This window comes from Eptatretus burgeri, chromosome 3 (genome assembly GCF_056783735.1).
Source record: "Eptatretus burgeri isolate ZD-2024b chromosome 3, Ebu_testis_v1, whole genome shotgun sequence".
In the NCBI taxonomy this organism is placed as follows: Eukaryota; Metazoa; Chordata; class Myxini; order Myxiniformes; family Myxinidae; genus Eptatretus; species Eptatretus burgeri.
Window position 1 is genome coordinate 53,738,303 of NC_140963.1, and position 17,845 is coordinate 53,756,147.

The following is a 17,845-nucleotide window of genomic DNA, read 5'->3' on the forward strand; positions in this document are numbered from 1 at the left end:
TTACTGTTCCAGCGTTTATCTATAGGTAGAGATATAAAGGGAAGCAATTTCTTTTCAAATGGGGGCGTAAATAAGGAAGAGAAAGGGGTGGAGGTGGGTGATTCGGGGTGAGGGGTAGGGAGTGAAATAAAATAGGGGGGCGGGGGTAAAAATATCAAAAACATTTTGATGCATTGTCAATGTTCGTGAAAGAGCTTGGTCCCAGAAACAATTTAATGCAGAGAAGCTGGTGCAGGATGAGTGGAAGAGATAGGGGAGGAGAAGAAGAAGGACAAGTTGGTGCCAGAGATCTGTTTGTGAGAAAAAAAACTTACTCCTATTTATTGACAGAGTAAAATCGTTTTTGCCCAAGTTAACATTAAAGTCAGAGGAGGAAATGGGATAATCCCACAACCAACAAAATTCCCATACTCCCAACAATGGATAAAGATCCTCAATGCCAGACATGAAATCAGAGCCATCTCCCTGGACATATCGCATGCTTTCGATATGGTCTGGAACCCTGCGCTGCTCACCAAACTCTCTTCTTATGGTATCCAAGACCATGTCCACTCATGGACCTCAAACTTCCTCTCTTGTCGCAGTGTTCTGGGCCCTGTTATTTTTCTAGTTTTCATCAATGATCTCTACGACGACTCTGTAAAATCCTCTTTATCTCTTTGCTGATGACTCCAACCTCTGCCATACCATGTCATCCCTCAAAGTGGCAAACAGCAGTCTCTTTACTCTCTGCAGGTCTGGATAAAATCACAAGCTGGTTGAACACATGGAACATGTCTTTCAATCCTGACAAATCTCACACTCTCACAATGTCTCGCCGACAGGACAGCCTGGAAACCCCCCCCCCCCACCAATGTACTTTCTCAAGAATCCTCTTGAAGAAGTCCTTTCATTCAAGCTTCTGGGTCTCACTATCTGCCATGATCTTTCCCGGGAAAGCCAGATTTCTAAGCTGGCCTCCAAAGCCAGTCACCGACAGCATCTCTGTCGTGCAAAGTCCTTTCTTGGCACACTTGAGTTCCTGACCACAGACAAAGCTTTCAGCTGCAGCCTGATGAAGAAATGCTCTCCTCTCTGGGCTGGTGCTCCCACCTCTCACCTTTCTTGGCTTCATGCTGTGGAAGGCAAGTCATTTAGAATCATTGGTATTTCCCACAATGAGGCTGAGTTTTTGGCGATGTCACTCTCTCACCGTAGGCAGGTCCATGGTCTTTCTGGTTTCTTCCATCTCTTCTCCGGCCTCGCCTCCCCTGCTCTGTCAGTGCAAGATTTGAAAGAAAACACAAAATTTAGGCATTCGGCCTTCCACAAAAAGGAGTTGACTGTGTTGCCATTTGAAAAGAGGGAACGGATGAAACGAAGCACGAAAGGGAGGCGCAGTGGGGGAATCGAGAGCTGAACTGGTGGGAGATAAACTGTGAAGGTGAGGGGCGGGTGGGGAAGCCAAGAGGGGGCAAACGAGGCAAAAGTGGAGAGAGGTGGAATGAGGGGGAAGCAGATGGGGGGGGGTGAAGATATTGACATGGAAGGGTTTGATACCATGAATGGATGTGAAAGGGAATTTATTGTCACGTGAACACAACCTCTGCAAAATGGACTTCTCAGGATTCCCAAACTGGATATACGGTGATGCATAACAAAAATGTTTTTGATTTAAGGCATGGAGGAAAATGGGGCTGTTGGAACAAGAGGAGGCTGGATGAACTGAGTGTATTGGGGTGAAGAGGTTTTGGGAATGAGCCTTGTGAAAATGAAAAGGAAGAGATTTCAGTGAAGAAAAACAATGAATGGATTGTTCCGATGGAGTTGGAAGAAGAGTAAAGTATTTTAAGAGATTTTTTAAAGCGTTTTTTTTTTCATTCTCCGAGCTTTTAAAGGAAGAAACGTTCCATTCAGTGAAGATTCAATTTGGGGATATTGAAAAGGAGAAGTGATAGGCAATGAAGAAGTATCTGTACACAGGAGATTTCGTTCGCTTTTTTCTCATGTTGTTTCCTCTGCGACCAAATGTGGAAGAGGTTATGTTTTCACCCCTGTTTGTCTGATTGTTTTTGCACTGGATATTTCAAAAAGTTGTGGACGGATTTGCACAAAACTTGGTGGGTATGCTGGGTGTGTGACGAGGACAAATGGATTCGATTTTGGTGAAGATCCAAGTCCATATCTGGATAAGAGAATTTTTTAATTTTCAGTCATTCTTCACCATTGAAAGGACGAGACCAAAAACGATATATAGCATGATATTTCAAAAATGTATTGGGCCCGATATGTTCGAGTGGATCATTCATTCCATGGTGGAGGTATGCGCTCTATCGAGTGCCCTTCTTGTTTTTTAAGTGAGAAGCAGAGTATCCGGCCGACGGATGATATTGTTCCATGCATGCAGCACAATCTTCTGATGCATAACTATATTTGGGTAGTGAATTGACAACTGACAGCTCTGTATACGCAAAAAAAACCTCCAGGTTACGTGCACAAAGTAAAAACATACCGACTGCTTATAATTCGAAACACCTCACAGCAATGGAAAACATGGGGACAGGAATACTGCACTGTAAATGGTGGAGACTTGTAAACCCTCTCCCACCAAGAGGCAGCACTACACGATACACAATTACATAGAGAATTTGCATCCACCCCCTCACCTCCCACGACCACCGGCAAATATAAAAACACCCCGAAACATGAATTGGGGTTATTATGATCCTCTGCAGCAAGTCTCGATGTAATTGGCACAGAACTGTATGAGGAGTAGCACGACAAACAAACCCACAAACACCGGTTCCTGAATTCTCGAAAGAAATACTCACCATTGAGAGATAAGGCTAAAACAATATCTTCTTCTTTCGGCTTGCTCCCGTTCGGGGTCGCCACAGCGGATCAACCGTCTCCATTTCGCTCTATCCTCCACATCTTCCATTGACACTCCAACCACCCGCATGTCCGCCCTCACCGTATCCATGAACCTCTTCTTTGGCCTTCCTCTTCTCCTCCTGCCTGGCGGGTCCATCTTTAGCATCCTTCTCCCGATATACTCCGCTAAGCTCCTGTGCACATGTCCAAACCATCTCAATCTCGCCTCTCTCATTTTGTCTCCAAACCGTCCTACCTGCGCTGTCCCTCTAATATACTAATTTCTTATCCTATCCATCTTCGTCACTCCCAACGAGAATCGCAGCATCTTTAACTCTACCACCTCCAGCTCCGCTTCCTGTCTTTTTGTTAGTGCCACCGCCTCCAAACCATACAACAGAGCTGGTCTAACTACCGTCTTATATACTTTCCCCTTCACTCTTGCAGCTACCCTTCTGTCACAAATCACTCCTGCAACTCTTCTCCACCCACTCCATCCTGCCTACACTCTCTTTTTCACTTCTCTCCCACACTCTCCGTTACTTTGGACAGTTGATCCCAAGTATTTAAACCCATCCACCTTCCCCACCTCAACTCCTTGCAACCGCACCAGACCGCCACCCTCCCTCTCATTTACGCACATGTACTCCGTCTTACTCCGACTGACTATCATTCCCCTTCTCTCCAGTGCGTACCTCCACCTCTCGAGGCTCGCCTCAGCCTGCTCCCTACTCTCCCTACAGATCAAGATGTCATCCGCGAACATCATAGTCCATGGAGACTCCAGTCTGATCTCGTCCATCAACCAGTCCATCACCATTGCAAACAGGAAAGGGCTCAGAGTCGATCCTTGGTGCAATCCCACTTTTACCTTAAACCGGTCCGTCATTCCTACCGCACACCTCACCGCTGTCACACTGTCCTCATACATATCCTGCAAGATCCTCACATACTTCTCCATCACTCCCGACTTCCTCATACAATGCCACAACTCCTCTCTTGGCACCCTATCATAAGCTTTCTCTAAATCCACAAACACACAATGTAACTCCTTCTGGCCTTCCCTATACTTCTCCATCAACATTCTCAAAGCAAACATTGCATCAGTGGTGCTCTTTCCTGGCATAAACCCATATTGCTGCTCACAGGTCATCACCTCTCCTCTCAACCTCGCTTTCACTACTCTTTCTCACACTTTTGTGGTGTGGCTTAACATTTTCCCTCTGTAATTTCCACAGCTCTGCACATCACCCTTATTCTTGAAAATCGGAACCAGTACACTTAATCTCCACTCCTCCGGCATCCTCTCACTTTCTGATATTATTGAACAATCTGGTGAACAACCCCACTGCCATCTCTCCTAAGCACTTCCATGCCTCCACTGGTATGTCATCTGGGCCAACCGCCTTTCCACTTTTCATCTTCTTCATAGCAGTCCTCACTTCATCCTTACTGATCCACCCCACTTCCAGATTCACTATCTCCACCTCTTCCAACCTTCCCTCTCTCTCATTTTCTTCATTCATCAGCTCCTCAAAGTACTCCATCCACCTTCTCAACACACTCTCCTCACTCGTCAGCACATTCCCATTTGCATCCTTTATCACCCGAACCTGCAGCACATTCTTCCCAGCTCGGTCCCTCTGTCTTGCCAATCGGTATAAATCCTTTTCCCCTTCTTTTGCATCAAACTTCTCATACAGCTCGTCATATGCCTTTTCCTTGGCCTTTGCCACCTCTCTTTTTGCCTTTCGCCACCACTCCTTGTACTCCTGCCTACTTTCTTCGTCTCTCTGACTATCCCACTTCCTTTTCGCCAACCCCTTCTTCCTTATACTTTCCTATACTTCCTCATTCCACCACCAAGTATCCTTGTCTTCCTTCCTCTGTCCAGATGTCACATCAAGTACCTTCCTATCTCCTTCACCACTTCTGCTGTGGTTGCCCAATCATTCCACCCATCTTTCCCACCATCCAACGCCTGTCTCACCTCCTCGCTAAATTTCACGCAACATTATCCTTCTTCAGCTTCCACCATCTGGTCCTTGGTTCAGCCCTCACTCTCTTCCTCAACCTCACCTCTAAAGTCATCCGACAGACCACCAATCGATGCTGTCGAGCTACACTCTCCCCTGCCACCACCTTACAGTCACTAATCTCTTTCAGGTTGCATCTCCTGCTTAAGATGTAATCCACCTGTGTGCACTTTCCTCCACTCTTGTATGTCACCCTGTGTTCTTCCTTCTTCTTGAAATACGTATTTACCACTGCCATTTCCATTCTTTTTGCAAACTCTACCACCATTTGCCCTTCCACATTTCTCTTGTTGAGACCGTACCTACCCATCACCTCCTCATCCTCTTTATTCCCTTCCCCAACATGCCAATTGAAATCTGCGACAATCACCACTCTTTCATCCTTTACTTGGATACACTCTCCACCACTTCATCTAACTCACTCCAAAAATCTTCTTTATACTCCATCTCACGCCCCATATGTGGGGCATATGCACTGATGACCTTCATCATCACCCCTTCAATTTCCAACTTCACACTCATCACTCGGTCAGACACTCTTCTCACCTCCAATACCCTCTTGACATAATCTTCCTTCAGGATTACCCCGACACCATTTCTCCTCCCATCCAGACCATGGTAGAACAGTTTGAAACCACCTCCAATGCTCCTTCCCTTACTCCCCATCCACTTGGTCTCTTGTACACACAGTATGTCCACCTTTCTTCTCTCCATCATATCAGCCAACTCTCGCCCTTTGCCAGTCATCGTCCCAACATTCAGAGTTCCAACTCTCACCTCCACACTTCTACCCTTCCCCCTCTCCCACTGCCTCCGGACTCGCCTTCCCCGTCTCCTTCTCCTCCTTCGCCCAGCAGTAGCACAATTTCCACTTGTACCCTGCTGACCACCGGTACCGGTGGCGGTCGTTGGTAACCCGGGCCTCGACCGATCCGGTATGGAAATTCGTTTTGTTGTCCGCATAATGATTTGGCATAGGTTTTTACGCCGGATGCGCTTTCTGACGTAACCCTGGTCACCTCTTACAACACACAGGGAAATGGTACACCTATTCTAACCGGGGCATACACCGGGCCCAGTACAACTGGTACACATAAGGCTAAAACAATATATGGCACGATATCTCAAAAGTTGTGGAAAGATTCAGCCGAAACTTTATGGACAGATTTGGTTTGTGAAAAGGACAAATTGGTTTGACTTTGCAGAAGATCTGAATCCAGATCTGGAAACGACAAATTTTTAATTTTAAAAGTGATTTTCACCACTGAGAGATGAGGAAAAAAACAATATATATGGCATGATATCTCAAAAATTTATTGTGCCTGATATGTTCTGGATCAGGCATTGCGTGGTGGAGGCATTGCGCTCTACCGAATGTTGTTTTGAGGAGGGGGGGAGGGGGGTTGGAGTGAAGAAGAGTTTTTTTTTCTTGTTTGCATTTTTCTGGAGAGAGGAGCATAAAACAATTAAGCTGAGGGATCACAAAAGTAACAATACCTGGAACAAAAGGAGAAGAAATGAAGCACATGAGATCAGAAACGGAGGCAGAAGCAACAACCCAACTCGCCCAGCCCTTCAGGAGAAAGCGGGACTTTACTGGGAAAACAGACAGACTCAACAATTCAACACAAGATACATTTTGGCACAGAAAAATTCGACGAAAAACACAAACAGAAACACAGGAATGAAAATAAAACATGAAAACACAATGTGTCTGGTCTGGGAAACTTGGCTTTCATGAACTGGAAGGAGGAACTGCCGATCTGACATCCGTGTGCAGAAAAACCCGAAGTCGAAAGTACTTCCTCCCATGTGTGCACAAAGCACACATTCACTAAACCTGAACGTCACCTTAATCTGGTTCTGTGCACCAGCAGCACCATAAGCGTCCTGGTTCTCACACAGTACTGTGGTCTGGCACACGCTGTTCCAAATCGCACTTACCTCAGTGTACAACCGATTACACTGCAGACAAAAAGGAATGAAAATGCTGGCTCACGTGAGGTGCAGTTCAGATCTGGGATTTACATAATACATTTTAATGCTGTGTGATTATTCATCTCATTGACGATATTAGCATGTATATTTTAGAATAATAAATGTCACCGTTTGTGTGCGTGTGTATGTCCTCCATAACTCCAAAACCATGAAACCTAGCAACCTGAAACTTTTCATGCATACGAAGGGAACTCCAAAGGAGTGCATGAGTGAAAACTGGGTGTTTGTGGAAATTAAAACACCCCCTTTGAAGATAATTAACGGCCTTATATAATTATATCCTCCATCAGGCGCATCCTCGGCCACGTTGCTCTTGACGGCATCTTTAGGTTCATGCGTCCTCGATAACCATGCTCTCCCTCACTGATGTCTTAAATCGCCATTTTGTTCAGTCTGCTCAACAATGCCTTGAGTTTGAACAGGCCGTAACGGTTTATTCACCATAAAGCCCTCAAAATGGTTTTTTTTTCACTTTCCTCACTGACATCATCGAAAGCCTGAACTTTATACCTACGAATCACTGCAAACATCGCTTTTGTAAGTGCTATAGTTTTCAAATGAGGAGCCTGGAGCGATTTCATGCATTATATGATGCGATTTTCCACGATCCACTCTCACGGACGAATTAATGTACATAATCAAAATACAATTTGTGTTTGGAGGATCAGATGGGACTAAACAACTCGAAAGCTGGAATGAAATCTGAAAATGTTAAGAAAATGGCGATGTTTAGATTTTTGCGGGTACGAGCTCATACCAATCAGCTTTATCTCGCTTGCCAAGCCAGCCGTTCCTTATGAACCATTTAATTGGAGTGCTTAAACCACTTATCAAGCGTCCCACACGACTGCAGTCGATAGCGGTACAGTTCGTGTCCTGATCAGGACGTACAGTCGGCAGTTGCTACAAGATAGAGATAGGTGGTACAAATGGATATATTTGGGGACTCTCCGCGGGTGTGTGTGCATGCTTCGTTACGGGTGCCATGGTGGCAAAGTTTCATCCCATATCGTGTGATCATAATGGGTGGTTGAGGTTTTAACTTTTAACCTCAGCAGCATTCGAGCGATCACGTATTCCTTTGTCCTCCTAACTGTTTCCAAAGAATAGGTTATTTATCTGAATAGGGTATTCTTTAAAAAGATTATATGGTTTCACTTTGAGTTTCAAAGCAAAATACATTTGATAACACCCGATTTCTGAGCCATTTGACGTATTCACATGTTTTCGACATCACAAAGTCAAATTTTTTCCACCCATCACATGACGTGTGTGAGCGAGTGTGTGTGTGTGCGTGTGTGTGTGTTTTTTTTTTTCCTCATGAAGCATAACATATTCTCTCTGCTAACTCCCCTACCCCCATCACTCTGTCTTTATTCCATCTTTGCTTAACCGCCTCCTAATACAATGCAGCATCCTCCTCCCTCCCCCTCCATCTCCTCTTTCCCCTCCTCTCTTTCTGTCTGCAGACGTGGTCATGTCCAGACATCTGGACGGTGGTTTTCTCCTATACGCCACTCTCTCTGCCGCCATCATTTTCCACCCCTCCCTCCTCACCCATCGTCCGGACAGTGGTTATCTCTGGACATGTCCACACGGCGGTTATGTTCAGGTGGAACCTCCCCTCACGCTGCCTTCCCTTGCCCTCCCTTATCGTCCCCACACACTGGCTTCCCTTGCCCTCCCCTTGCACTGCCTTCCCTTACGCTCCCCTCATGCTGACTTCCTTTGCATTACCTTCCCGTATCCTCCCCTCACACTGCATTCCCTTACCCTCATGCTGCCTTCCTCTGCCCTCCCCTCACGCTGCCTACCCTTGCCCCCCTCGCGCTGCCTTCCCTCGCCCTCCCATATCGCACTGCATTCTCTCACCCTCGACTCACGCTGTCTTCCCTTGCCCTCCCCACGCGCTGGCTTCACTTGCCCTGCCCACGTAGTGCCTTCTTTGCCCTCCCCATGCAGTGCCTTCCCTTGCCCTCCCCTCTCACTGGCTTCCCTTGCCCTCCCCACGCGCTGGCTTCCCTCGCCCTCCCCTCATGCTGCCTTTCCTCGCCCTCCCCTCGTGCTGCCTTCCCTCGCCCCACCTCATGCTGCCTTCCCTTGCCCTCCCCTCATGCTACATTCCCTTGCTCTCTTCTCGTGCTGTCTTTCCATGCCCTCCCCTCACGCTGATTTGCCTTGCCCTCCCCTTGTGCTGCCTTTCCTCACCCTCCCCCCGTTCACGCTGCATTCCCTCACCCTCCCCTCGCGCTCCGCCATCCCCATGCGCTGGCTTCCCTTGCCCTCCTCTTGCGATGTCTTCCCTTGCCCTCCCCTCACACTGCCTTCCCTTGCCTTCCCCTTGCCCTCCCCTCACAATGCCTTCCCTTGTCCTCCCCTTACACTGCCTTCCTTTGTAAGATGAAGAAGAACCACTCGAAAAACAAGTAGAATACTAAGTGGAATAAAAAGAAGATGAAGAGGCCATAAAAAGTACCCATTCGCATCATTGTTTCTGCACACAGTTCATACTAATTTTAAACACGAACTGAGGATGCACACAGCAATAAAAGAGCATAGTGTGTGTGCTTTTACATGCCTGGTTTCGCTCATCACATCCGCAACTGGTCACATCCGTAATCGAGTCTTCCACCTCGTCTACAACACGAACATGGCATGGCCTGCATTGCCTTCCTTGAAACTGCAAGTGCGGCATGAAAGAGGAGTGTGGTGATTATTCATGTTGGTGTGCTGGTCATGGTGATGGTGTTTAAACGAGAACAGAATCAATCTCACTCACATTTAAAACTCAAAGACGTGTTGTACATGAAGTCCAGTTGATAATCCATCCCTCGTCGTCTCTCCAATGGTGAGTCAAGAAGAAGGGTTTCTTGGTATCGATCCAACATGGCTTTAAAATGGCATCGATAATGGCAAGCGGAAAAGGTGACTCGTTCGTTGTCGTCATGGTTGAGCACGAAAAAAACGAAATCCACTTCCCTCAATTGTCTTGATGATATGGAACAAAAGCCATTAAATACTGACGTGTTGATTGACTCGTGAATAAGAAAGACCTTGTACAAGGTAAAGCATTCGAGCTTCTAACGTGTCGTGATGACGAGCTATCGTGAAGTGAACCTTGCAGTGTCGTCGACACCTCTTGGCTCTCTCTGGAGGGACTCCACCGATTGGCTACCAGTGCTCACATGTTTGCGACATTACAAAAATGAGAAAAATGCAAAGAAAAATTAATGATTCATGACACTCGCTCCCCCCAAGATTGATGACCCAAGCGAGATGATCGATAATAATGGAGACATCACCCCCAAATTGAAAACCTGCACAAATCTCTTGGGTCAATGGACATGTCTGCCGGAACGAGTTTTCCGCACGTCTTATGTAGTTGTCGGTGGCAAAGTGATTGATGCAGATGTCAATGAGGCTGAACTCTGTACTTTTGTGTCTCGGCTCACAGGAACATTGGGAATCTATGTCGCTGGAGTTTGTTCTGCTGCAGCAGTAGGATTAGTTGCATCAGGCTCTTTATCCATGTAGGCAGCCTTGAGTCTGTCTCAACTGACCGTTTCAGACTTCCCAATAAAATCACGGACAACGTACGTGTCCATCATGGTTACGACTCGGAAGGGGTATCAGTCGAGAGGTTGCATAGAGGCTCTGATAGTGTCGTCGCGTACAAAAACTGCTGAGCTATGGTGGGGATGTGATGTAACTCACTCATTGTCCTTCCAGTCTGTCCACATAATTGCTCGAGTCCAAATTGGTGTGAATGTTCGTCGTAACAAAAAAATTGCCCAGGAAAGCGAAGTGTTGATCCCCAAACTAACTCGGCTGCACTGCAACCCAGATCAGGTTTCACTGTGGCACGAATGCCGAAAAGCACTACTCTTCGGTTTTCCATCCAACGATGGGGGTCTGCTTGTGCTCTGAGTGAGGACTTAAACTGTCGATGGAACCGTTCACCAAGCCTGTTTGCAGAGGGGTGGTAAGAAGTAGTTCTGGTGCGTTTACTTCCAAGTAACTCAATCAGCGTTTTGAAAAGTGTGGACTCAAACTGTCATCCTCTGTCAGCAGTGATAACAGATGGGGCACCAAACACTGCAACCCATCTGGAAACGAAAGCCTTGACTACTGTCTCCACCGCTATGTCCAGTATTGGAATAGCTTTCGGCCACCTCGTGAAACGGTCAATGCACGTGAGCAGACACGTGTTACCATCAGATGGTGGAAGAGCTCCGAAAATCAATTTACACGTGATGAAAACAGGCAGAAGGAGATACAAAGGTAACAAATGGTGTTACCGTGTGAAGATGTATTCTTGCTCGGTGACACCGTAAACAGAATCTCGACCAGTTTCTCACATCGCGGTTCATGGCACACCAGACAAAACATTCAGTCACAAGGTGCTGCGTTGCCCTGATAGCAGGGTGAGATAGATTGTATAGAGCATCAAATACGGCCCGTCTGAACTCAGCAGAGAATAAGAATGAGAAGTGAAAATGGATAAATCGCAAAAAACAGTGCCATCAGAGACAAGGAGAGGTATTTCACTGAACTTGAGTGAAGTGGAGCTGGTTCTGAGATGCTGAAATTCCTCGCCCCCCCCCCCCCTGCTGCACCTTGGCAAACCTGTTGAAATCGATGGAAGTTGTTGTGTCGAAGGTGTTGATACTGAGCCGTGAGAGAGATATCAGCTGCAGTTTTCTACTTTTTGCTCACATGACGTATTGTTACGAATGTGGCAGCCATGTGCACACAACAGACAGGTCCCCGTAGCTCAGTTATTTCGTTAAGTACATGTGTACAGTTAGATTCCATCCCCTGTGTCTAATTGGTGATTAAATGTCCGTGCGCTGCGGAGTTATTTTGATAGTCAGAGTTTTCTTTTACATTTTCGTTTCCACAACGACAACAACACCTTCGCCTCGCTGTATCCTGACGCCACAATGCTCGCGGTGGGCGGAGTTCAATGAAGGACTTGGCGTCTCTCTCGACCAATCAGAGAGATGCGAGCGAGTTTGCCGTCGTTCGGCCAATGGGAGCCAACGCAGGACAATATTACTCATCTTCCTGTTTGAGGGGCGTTCCGCCGTGACGCCCATCATGCCCCCCGGTCCAATTAGCGGACTTAGCGCCCCTTTTGGCCAATCACAGAGGCAACGAGCGGATCGCGCGCCAAAACCGTCTCGTAAGGGTGGGGCGGATTACGAGACGGTGTCCCCTCCACCCTGAACGGGGAGTGAATAATTGATCGGCGCAATCCGACTGCCCGCACTTGAGGTTTGCCCGCAGTTGGGGTTTGCCGGACGGATCATCTGGGATCGCCTTGCCTGGCCTGCTGGCACTCGCTGCCCTGTCCTCCCTCGCGCTGGTTGGCATCCGTCCTTCATCCTCCGTCCCTGGTACTTGGAGTGGCGTCGTTGTTGCGGGTTCGAGTCCCGCCAACCCAGAACGTCGAAGACCACACGAGGTGGACAGTTCCAAGATAGCTGTGGTCCCAAGCTCATCTTCCCTCGAGCTGGAAACCTTCAATGAAGACCCGACGGGGTCCATTTCTGGGTATCTGTTTGTGCGTGTGTGTGTCCGTGGGCCCCGTCTACAAGTAGAATTGTTAAGTGCTTTTTGTTGTACATTATTTGTCATTGCTTATTCGGATAACTCTGCTCTTTGTGTGTTCCCTCCCCAGGCTATTGTTAATAAATTCACCTCTTGTTGAATGTCCCAGCTCGTCCTTGTCCTTTCTGCCATTGGTTTGCCGTGCTACGAACAGGAATTATGAGGGCTCATTGCTGCCGTCATCGTGCAATCGGCCCGGCAGGATTCTGGTACTCTCCGCTCGGAGTACGACTCGGACCCGGCTCGGTAATGGCCCAGATCGCGCAGATCCTACCGAGGGTGAATTTCCCCGGTCGTTTGGATGACGTGGGTATTTAGGTATATTGAAATTGGCAATTAACCCCATCCCAAGTGGTCGACCTATTGGCGATCTTCGGTCCGATAAGGGACCTGTGACCTTTCAGATTTATCTGAAAGGTGTTCGGTGGAGTCAACTCCACTGCTCCATCTAGCGGTTGTGCTCGCCACCGAGACCCGGCCCCACAACAGTATATCGGTGCTTCATTGAGAAATGTAGTCAATGTGTCGGACCTCTCTTGGTGAACAGCGATCAGGTTTTTACTAGAAAGCATGCGTTAACCACTTATGGTCAGTGGAAACACAAAACTGCCGATACCCTCAAGCTCATGATGAAAATTGCACATTGTGAGGTAAACCACTCATGAGTAAAGATGCTCTACCTTGTCTCTGTTGGCTGCAACATTTTGGAAAATAAGGAAATGGGCTCCCACTTCCCTTCCACACGGTGTTGGAATACACCACCAATTGCCACATCAGACACGTCCACCATGATACATAGTGGTGCATCTGACTTAGGATGGACAAGCATTGTGGCCTCTGCTAGTGAAGACTTCACTGCGGTTAAAGCAGCAGCACATTCGTTGGACCAAACTGGAAGTCTTTTTGGCTCCTTCCCATGTCGTGTGAGGAGGTCATTTTGTGGATGAATGGTGTCTGCACAATTTGGGATAAATCTGTGGAAATTCACAATGCCCATAAACTCCCAACAAACTGTGGGTACCCCAAACTGACATTTGGCAGGATTCATGATGATACCAAACTGTGATAAGCTAGTGAATACGAGCTGTAAATGCTGTTCGTGCTCCTTGATAGTCTCGCTATCTATGAGCAGATCATCAATATCGGCATTCACAAAAGGGAAACCCCAGATGATCTCACCAACGAAGCACTGAAACGTTTGTGCCATATTGCATAACCCAAAGGACATGCGCACAAACTGGAAAAAGTCAAAAGGAATGGTAATGGCTGTGTTGAGGAATGGTAATGACAGCCCACTCCACCGGAATCTGATGATATGCTCTCACGAAGTCAAGTTTGGAGAAAACTTGCTTTCCCCAAAGTCGAGAAGTAAAATCCTGCAGGTGTGGTACAGGGTAACAGTCTGATACTGTGTTCCGGTTCAGTGTGCGGTGGTCACCGCACGGCCTCCAATCACCAGACGTCTTCTTCTGAACCATATGTGAAGGCGAAGATGAGTTGCTGCCTCAAGGTCAAATGATAACCAGCTCAAGCATTTGCTCAAAATCCACTTTCGGAAATGCATAATGCTCCGGAGCTGGTCAACTTAGTTGAACCAGTCATGGTTCAATCAAGTTAACGAGGTGGAGGGTCACGCGTGTCAATATAGTGAGTCGTCGGGTGTTTGACCACTATCTCACTGTAGGTTGGCCGAGTTATTTCTGTGTACAGTTGAAGTATGGCATCATAACTGGCCATTTGGTGAGACTTGACAAACATCGGACCGACAGAAGGCACGTACAAGGTGATACCTTTGACACAAATATTTGAGGTGGAGTCGAGAATCTTTTTGCTTTTAACAACCGTCGCAATCCAAAATGCTTCAATATATCAGCTCCGATGATGGGGATGGGTAAGTCAGCAATGATAAATATCCATCGATAAACACCTGTCAGGCCAAGATTGAAAGTTATCAATCGTTCACCAGATGTGAAGTTGGTGGATTTTCTTGACAGCTTGAAGAGTAAATGCAGATGGTTTACATCTGTCCACAACTGCTGGGGGTAAAACGCTGACCTCAGCTCCAATGTCAACTAAAAATCGGGTGCAGTGTTCCTGTCAGTGATTTAAAAAAAACAAAAAACAGTGGCAAAACCACTGGGTGATCACCTGGTAGGATAATGATACTGAGGAGGAAGTCAATGTGGAACGGAATCAGCAGAATCTATCAATGAACCAATGTTATGGTAATGTTGTCCATATGGATTTGTGATCTGACCAATAACATTCAATGATGCTACATTCAGCAAGCTGTCTGTTGGAGAACACCAGATTGAGTGTGGGATTGTGTTCAGTGGTCGGTTTCGTTGTGAAACGACAGACATTGAAAGTTGCCGTGGTGTGAGCAAGGAAAGGTGTTTGGTGAATGGCATCCTTATTGAAGTCACCAATGAGAAGCAGTGTGTTTGACGAGTCGACAGTTTGTACCAATTCGTGGTGAGCACGTTGGCACACAGAAACTGGACATTTAGGAGCAATGTACACAACAGCTATTTGAAGTGTATTGCTGTCATAACAGACATAATTGAGCAAGATTTACTCCAGCAGAGGGTTTGAGTATTTTAGTGTTTTTGTGATGTGTCTATCCTCACTTTACATACACCATTATGCCATGTGCAGGACGATTTGGGGAATCTGTTGGGGATTGATCATTGTGTCCACGAACAGCATCATTTTGAGAACTGTCTGAATGTACCAATCCTGAATATTCAGTGATGCCGATAATATGAGCTTGGATCAGCGATTATATCAGGAAGATGCTCGTGAAGAGACCGTGCCATTATGGAATACAATTTTCCACAATGAGGGCAGGTGATGGTAAACAGGTGTGTGGCACAGCTGGTGCTTGGCATGTGTACGCAGACGAGCCATTTCAGCTTTGACATCAGCGGACACTGAAATCTGTTTACCAGCGAGATCAAGAAGGGAACAAAACTTTTTTTTGACATCACTCTTGACAATGCGAAATAATGCAAACGATTCCAGGTTCGACCAGATTTTAGATCCGTAACAAAATTTGTTCAGGTGGATCCTTGGCACTTGTGTACAGTTTTCGCGGCACAAGGTCTCAATGGAAACTGGATTTGAGAAACAAGAGCAGCTCTTCTGGTAGCACTGAATGAGAAATTCACACAAAAAATAGTTGTCCTTCGTTTGTCTATCCCAGTTGGGGATTGGAGAACTTTACCCAGAGAAAAGTGGGAGCTTTGGCTCAGAACAAAGCCTCCTTCCCAATCTTCAGATAAACAAGGAAAGACAACAACGTCTGCAGCTGGACAATTTGCCAATAGTTCGGAACACCATTGTTTTTGATGAAAGGATGTTTGTGCAAGAGTGGAGAAAGGAAAACCTCCCTCGTCTCACACTGAACTTTTAAGAGTGTAAATTGAACTCATTGAATATGCTGTAATTCCTCCTCCTGTGATTTCATTCCTTGCAGCTTCAGTGTTGGTAACAAACCACCAAAGGGTGTAACAAGGAAAAAAAGTTTTTCGCGAAGAAAGAAACCAGAGACCCATGAGAAAAGTGAGCGGCATCAGGATGTCGTAATAGGTGGCATATGCCCATAATCAGCAATGCCACAGGTCCTGTGATGCCGACAAACCAACGAGAAAAGACAAAACTGGCTGCAGTACAAGTATGTACATGTAGTCCTGCAACATCGACTTGCAAACCAAGAAATACAACACTGTCTACTGTCCAATCCAAGACAGATCCTCATTGAAAGTTTGAAGAAAAACAAGGAAAGAACTCAACAACTGCAGTCAAAAGCAGAGCACAGCCTCCTTTCCCATCTGCAGATAAACAAGGATGAAATTTATTATTTGCTGTCAAAAGCAGCACAAAGCCTCGATTCCCATCTGCAAACAAACAATGAAATACCTCAACGTCTGAAGTTAAAAGCAGCACAAAGCCTCGTTCTCCATCTTCAGACAAACAAGAAAAGAACACAACGTGTGCAGTTGGACAATTTGCCAATATTTAGGAACACCGCTGTTTTTCATGTTTAAATGTTTGTACACGAGTATGGAGAGGAAAACCTGCCTCGTCTCACCCTCAACTTTTAAGAGTCTAAATTGAACTCATCGAATATGTTGTAATTCCTCCTCTTGTGATTTCATTCCTCACAACTCCAGTGTTGGTGCCAAACAACCAAAGGGTGCAACAAGAAAAAAAAATGTTTTGGTGGGGGATGGAGCCAAAGACCGGTGAGAAGAGTGAATGGCATCAGGATGGAGTTATACCTGGGGTATGTCCTACATCATCAGCCAAGGCACAGGTTCCTGTAACACCGAAAAACAAATGAGGAAAGACAAAACTGGTTGCAGTACAAGTATGCACATGCGGTGCTGCAACATTGACTTCCAAACCAAGAAATATAATACTGTCTGCTGTCCAATAAAAGGCAAATGATCATTCAAAGTGGGACAAAAAATAAGGAGAGACTTGACCAACTGCAATTAAAAGCAGGACAAAGCCTCATTGTACATGACATCTCTTGAGAAAGAAGGAAAGACCTCAACATCTGCAGTCAAAAGCAGCACAAACCCCCATTCCCCATCTTCAGACAAACCGGAATGTAAGTTGTCATCTGCAGTGAAAGGGGATGTGGTACCTCGTTCCCCATTGGCAGAGAATTTTGCAAAGATATCATTGTCCACAATCAAACTGAACACGACGGCTCATTGCACTGGTGCAGTCAAACAAGTGAATAGCGCACTGACCACATCTTCCATCAGTTGAGACAAAACACAATATACATTTTCCTTTGAAAGAGTGTCTGTATCTTTGTAAAAGTGAACTCTCCTGAAACAGACTTTCTGTTCCAGAAAAGAATCGTTTTAACTGCAAATCTCCACCAGCTGCCAGGGATTTTCCCGAGGCTGAAAAGATGAAGAAATAAGCAAATGGAACGCATGAATGTCATCCACCTACCTGCACGTTTCTTTCCTCCTTTATTCTTTCATTTTTTTTCTCTTTAAAGTCACCATCCTCACCTTTTATTCATACATTTTGCGTTCTCCCCCAAAATAACATACCATCATCCAATCTCTGTTTACATCAAATGGTTTACCCTCATGATTGTGCGGTGGAGTGCACCATGTGATCGAGCTGCCGAAGCAACTCACACATTGACAAGAGATGAATCAGGTTGAGTGAACCGTCTCTGAGGAAAGCAGAGCATTGAAACGGTGAGACACAGGTACAAGGGAGACAGGTATGAACTGAGATCTTTGCGGGAGATGAACAGACGAAGGAAGAAAACAGGCAAACAAGTGAAGGAAGCACATTGTCTGTCAATGGAT

General features: G+C 46.3%; 1 protein-coding gene across 6 annotated transcripts in view; it reads right to left on the minus strand.

Annotated features, from left to right (window-relative positions):
* LOC147029903 (uncharacterized) overlaps positions 1-17,845 on the minus strand; it is a 48,444-nt gene that overhangs the window by 1,624 nt on the left and 28,975 nt on the right. The window contains exons 1-2 of one of the 6 annotated variants that reach the window (XM_085873414.1): positions 9,667-17,437; positions 9,466-9,567 (exon numbers count right to left, since the gene is read on the minus strand). The exons of 1 other annotated variant lie outside the window; for it this stretch is intronic. In XM_085873414.1, the coding sequence (XP_085729540.1) occupies positions 9,466-9,479 (14 nt within the window). In that variant the 5' untranslated portion in view covers positions 9,480-9,567; positions 9,667-17,437. Of the gene's footprint in view, positions 1-1,192; positions 1,992-2,810; positions 6,053-6,386; positions 8,232-9,465; positions 9,568-9,666; positions 17,438-17,845 lie in introns of those variants that run through there. 4 more of the 6 variants (XR_015056129.1, XR_015056130.1, XM_085873413.1 and 1 more) reach the window with 4 other exon arrangements.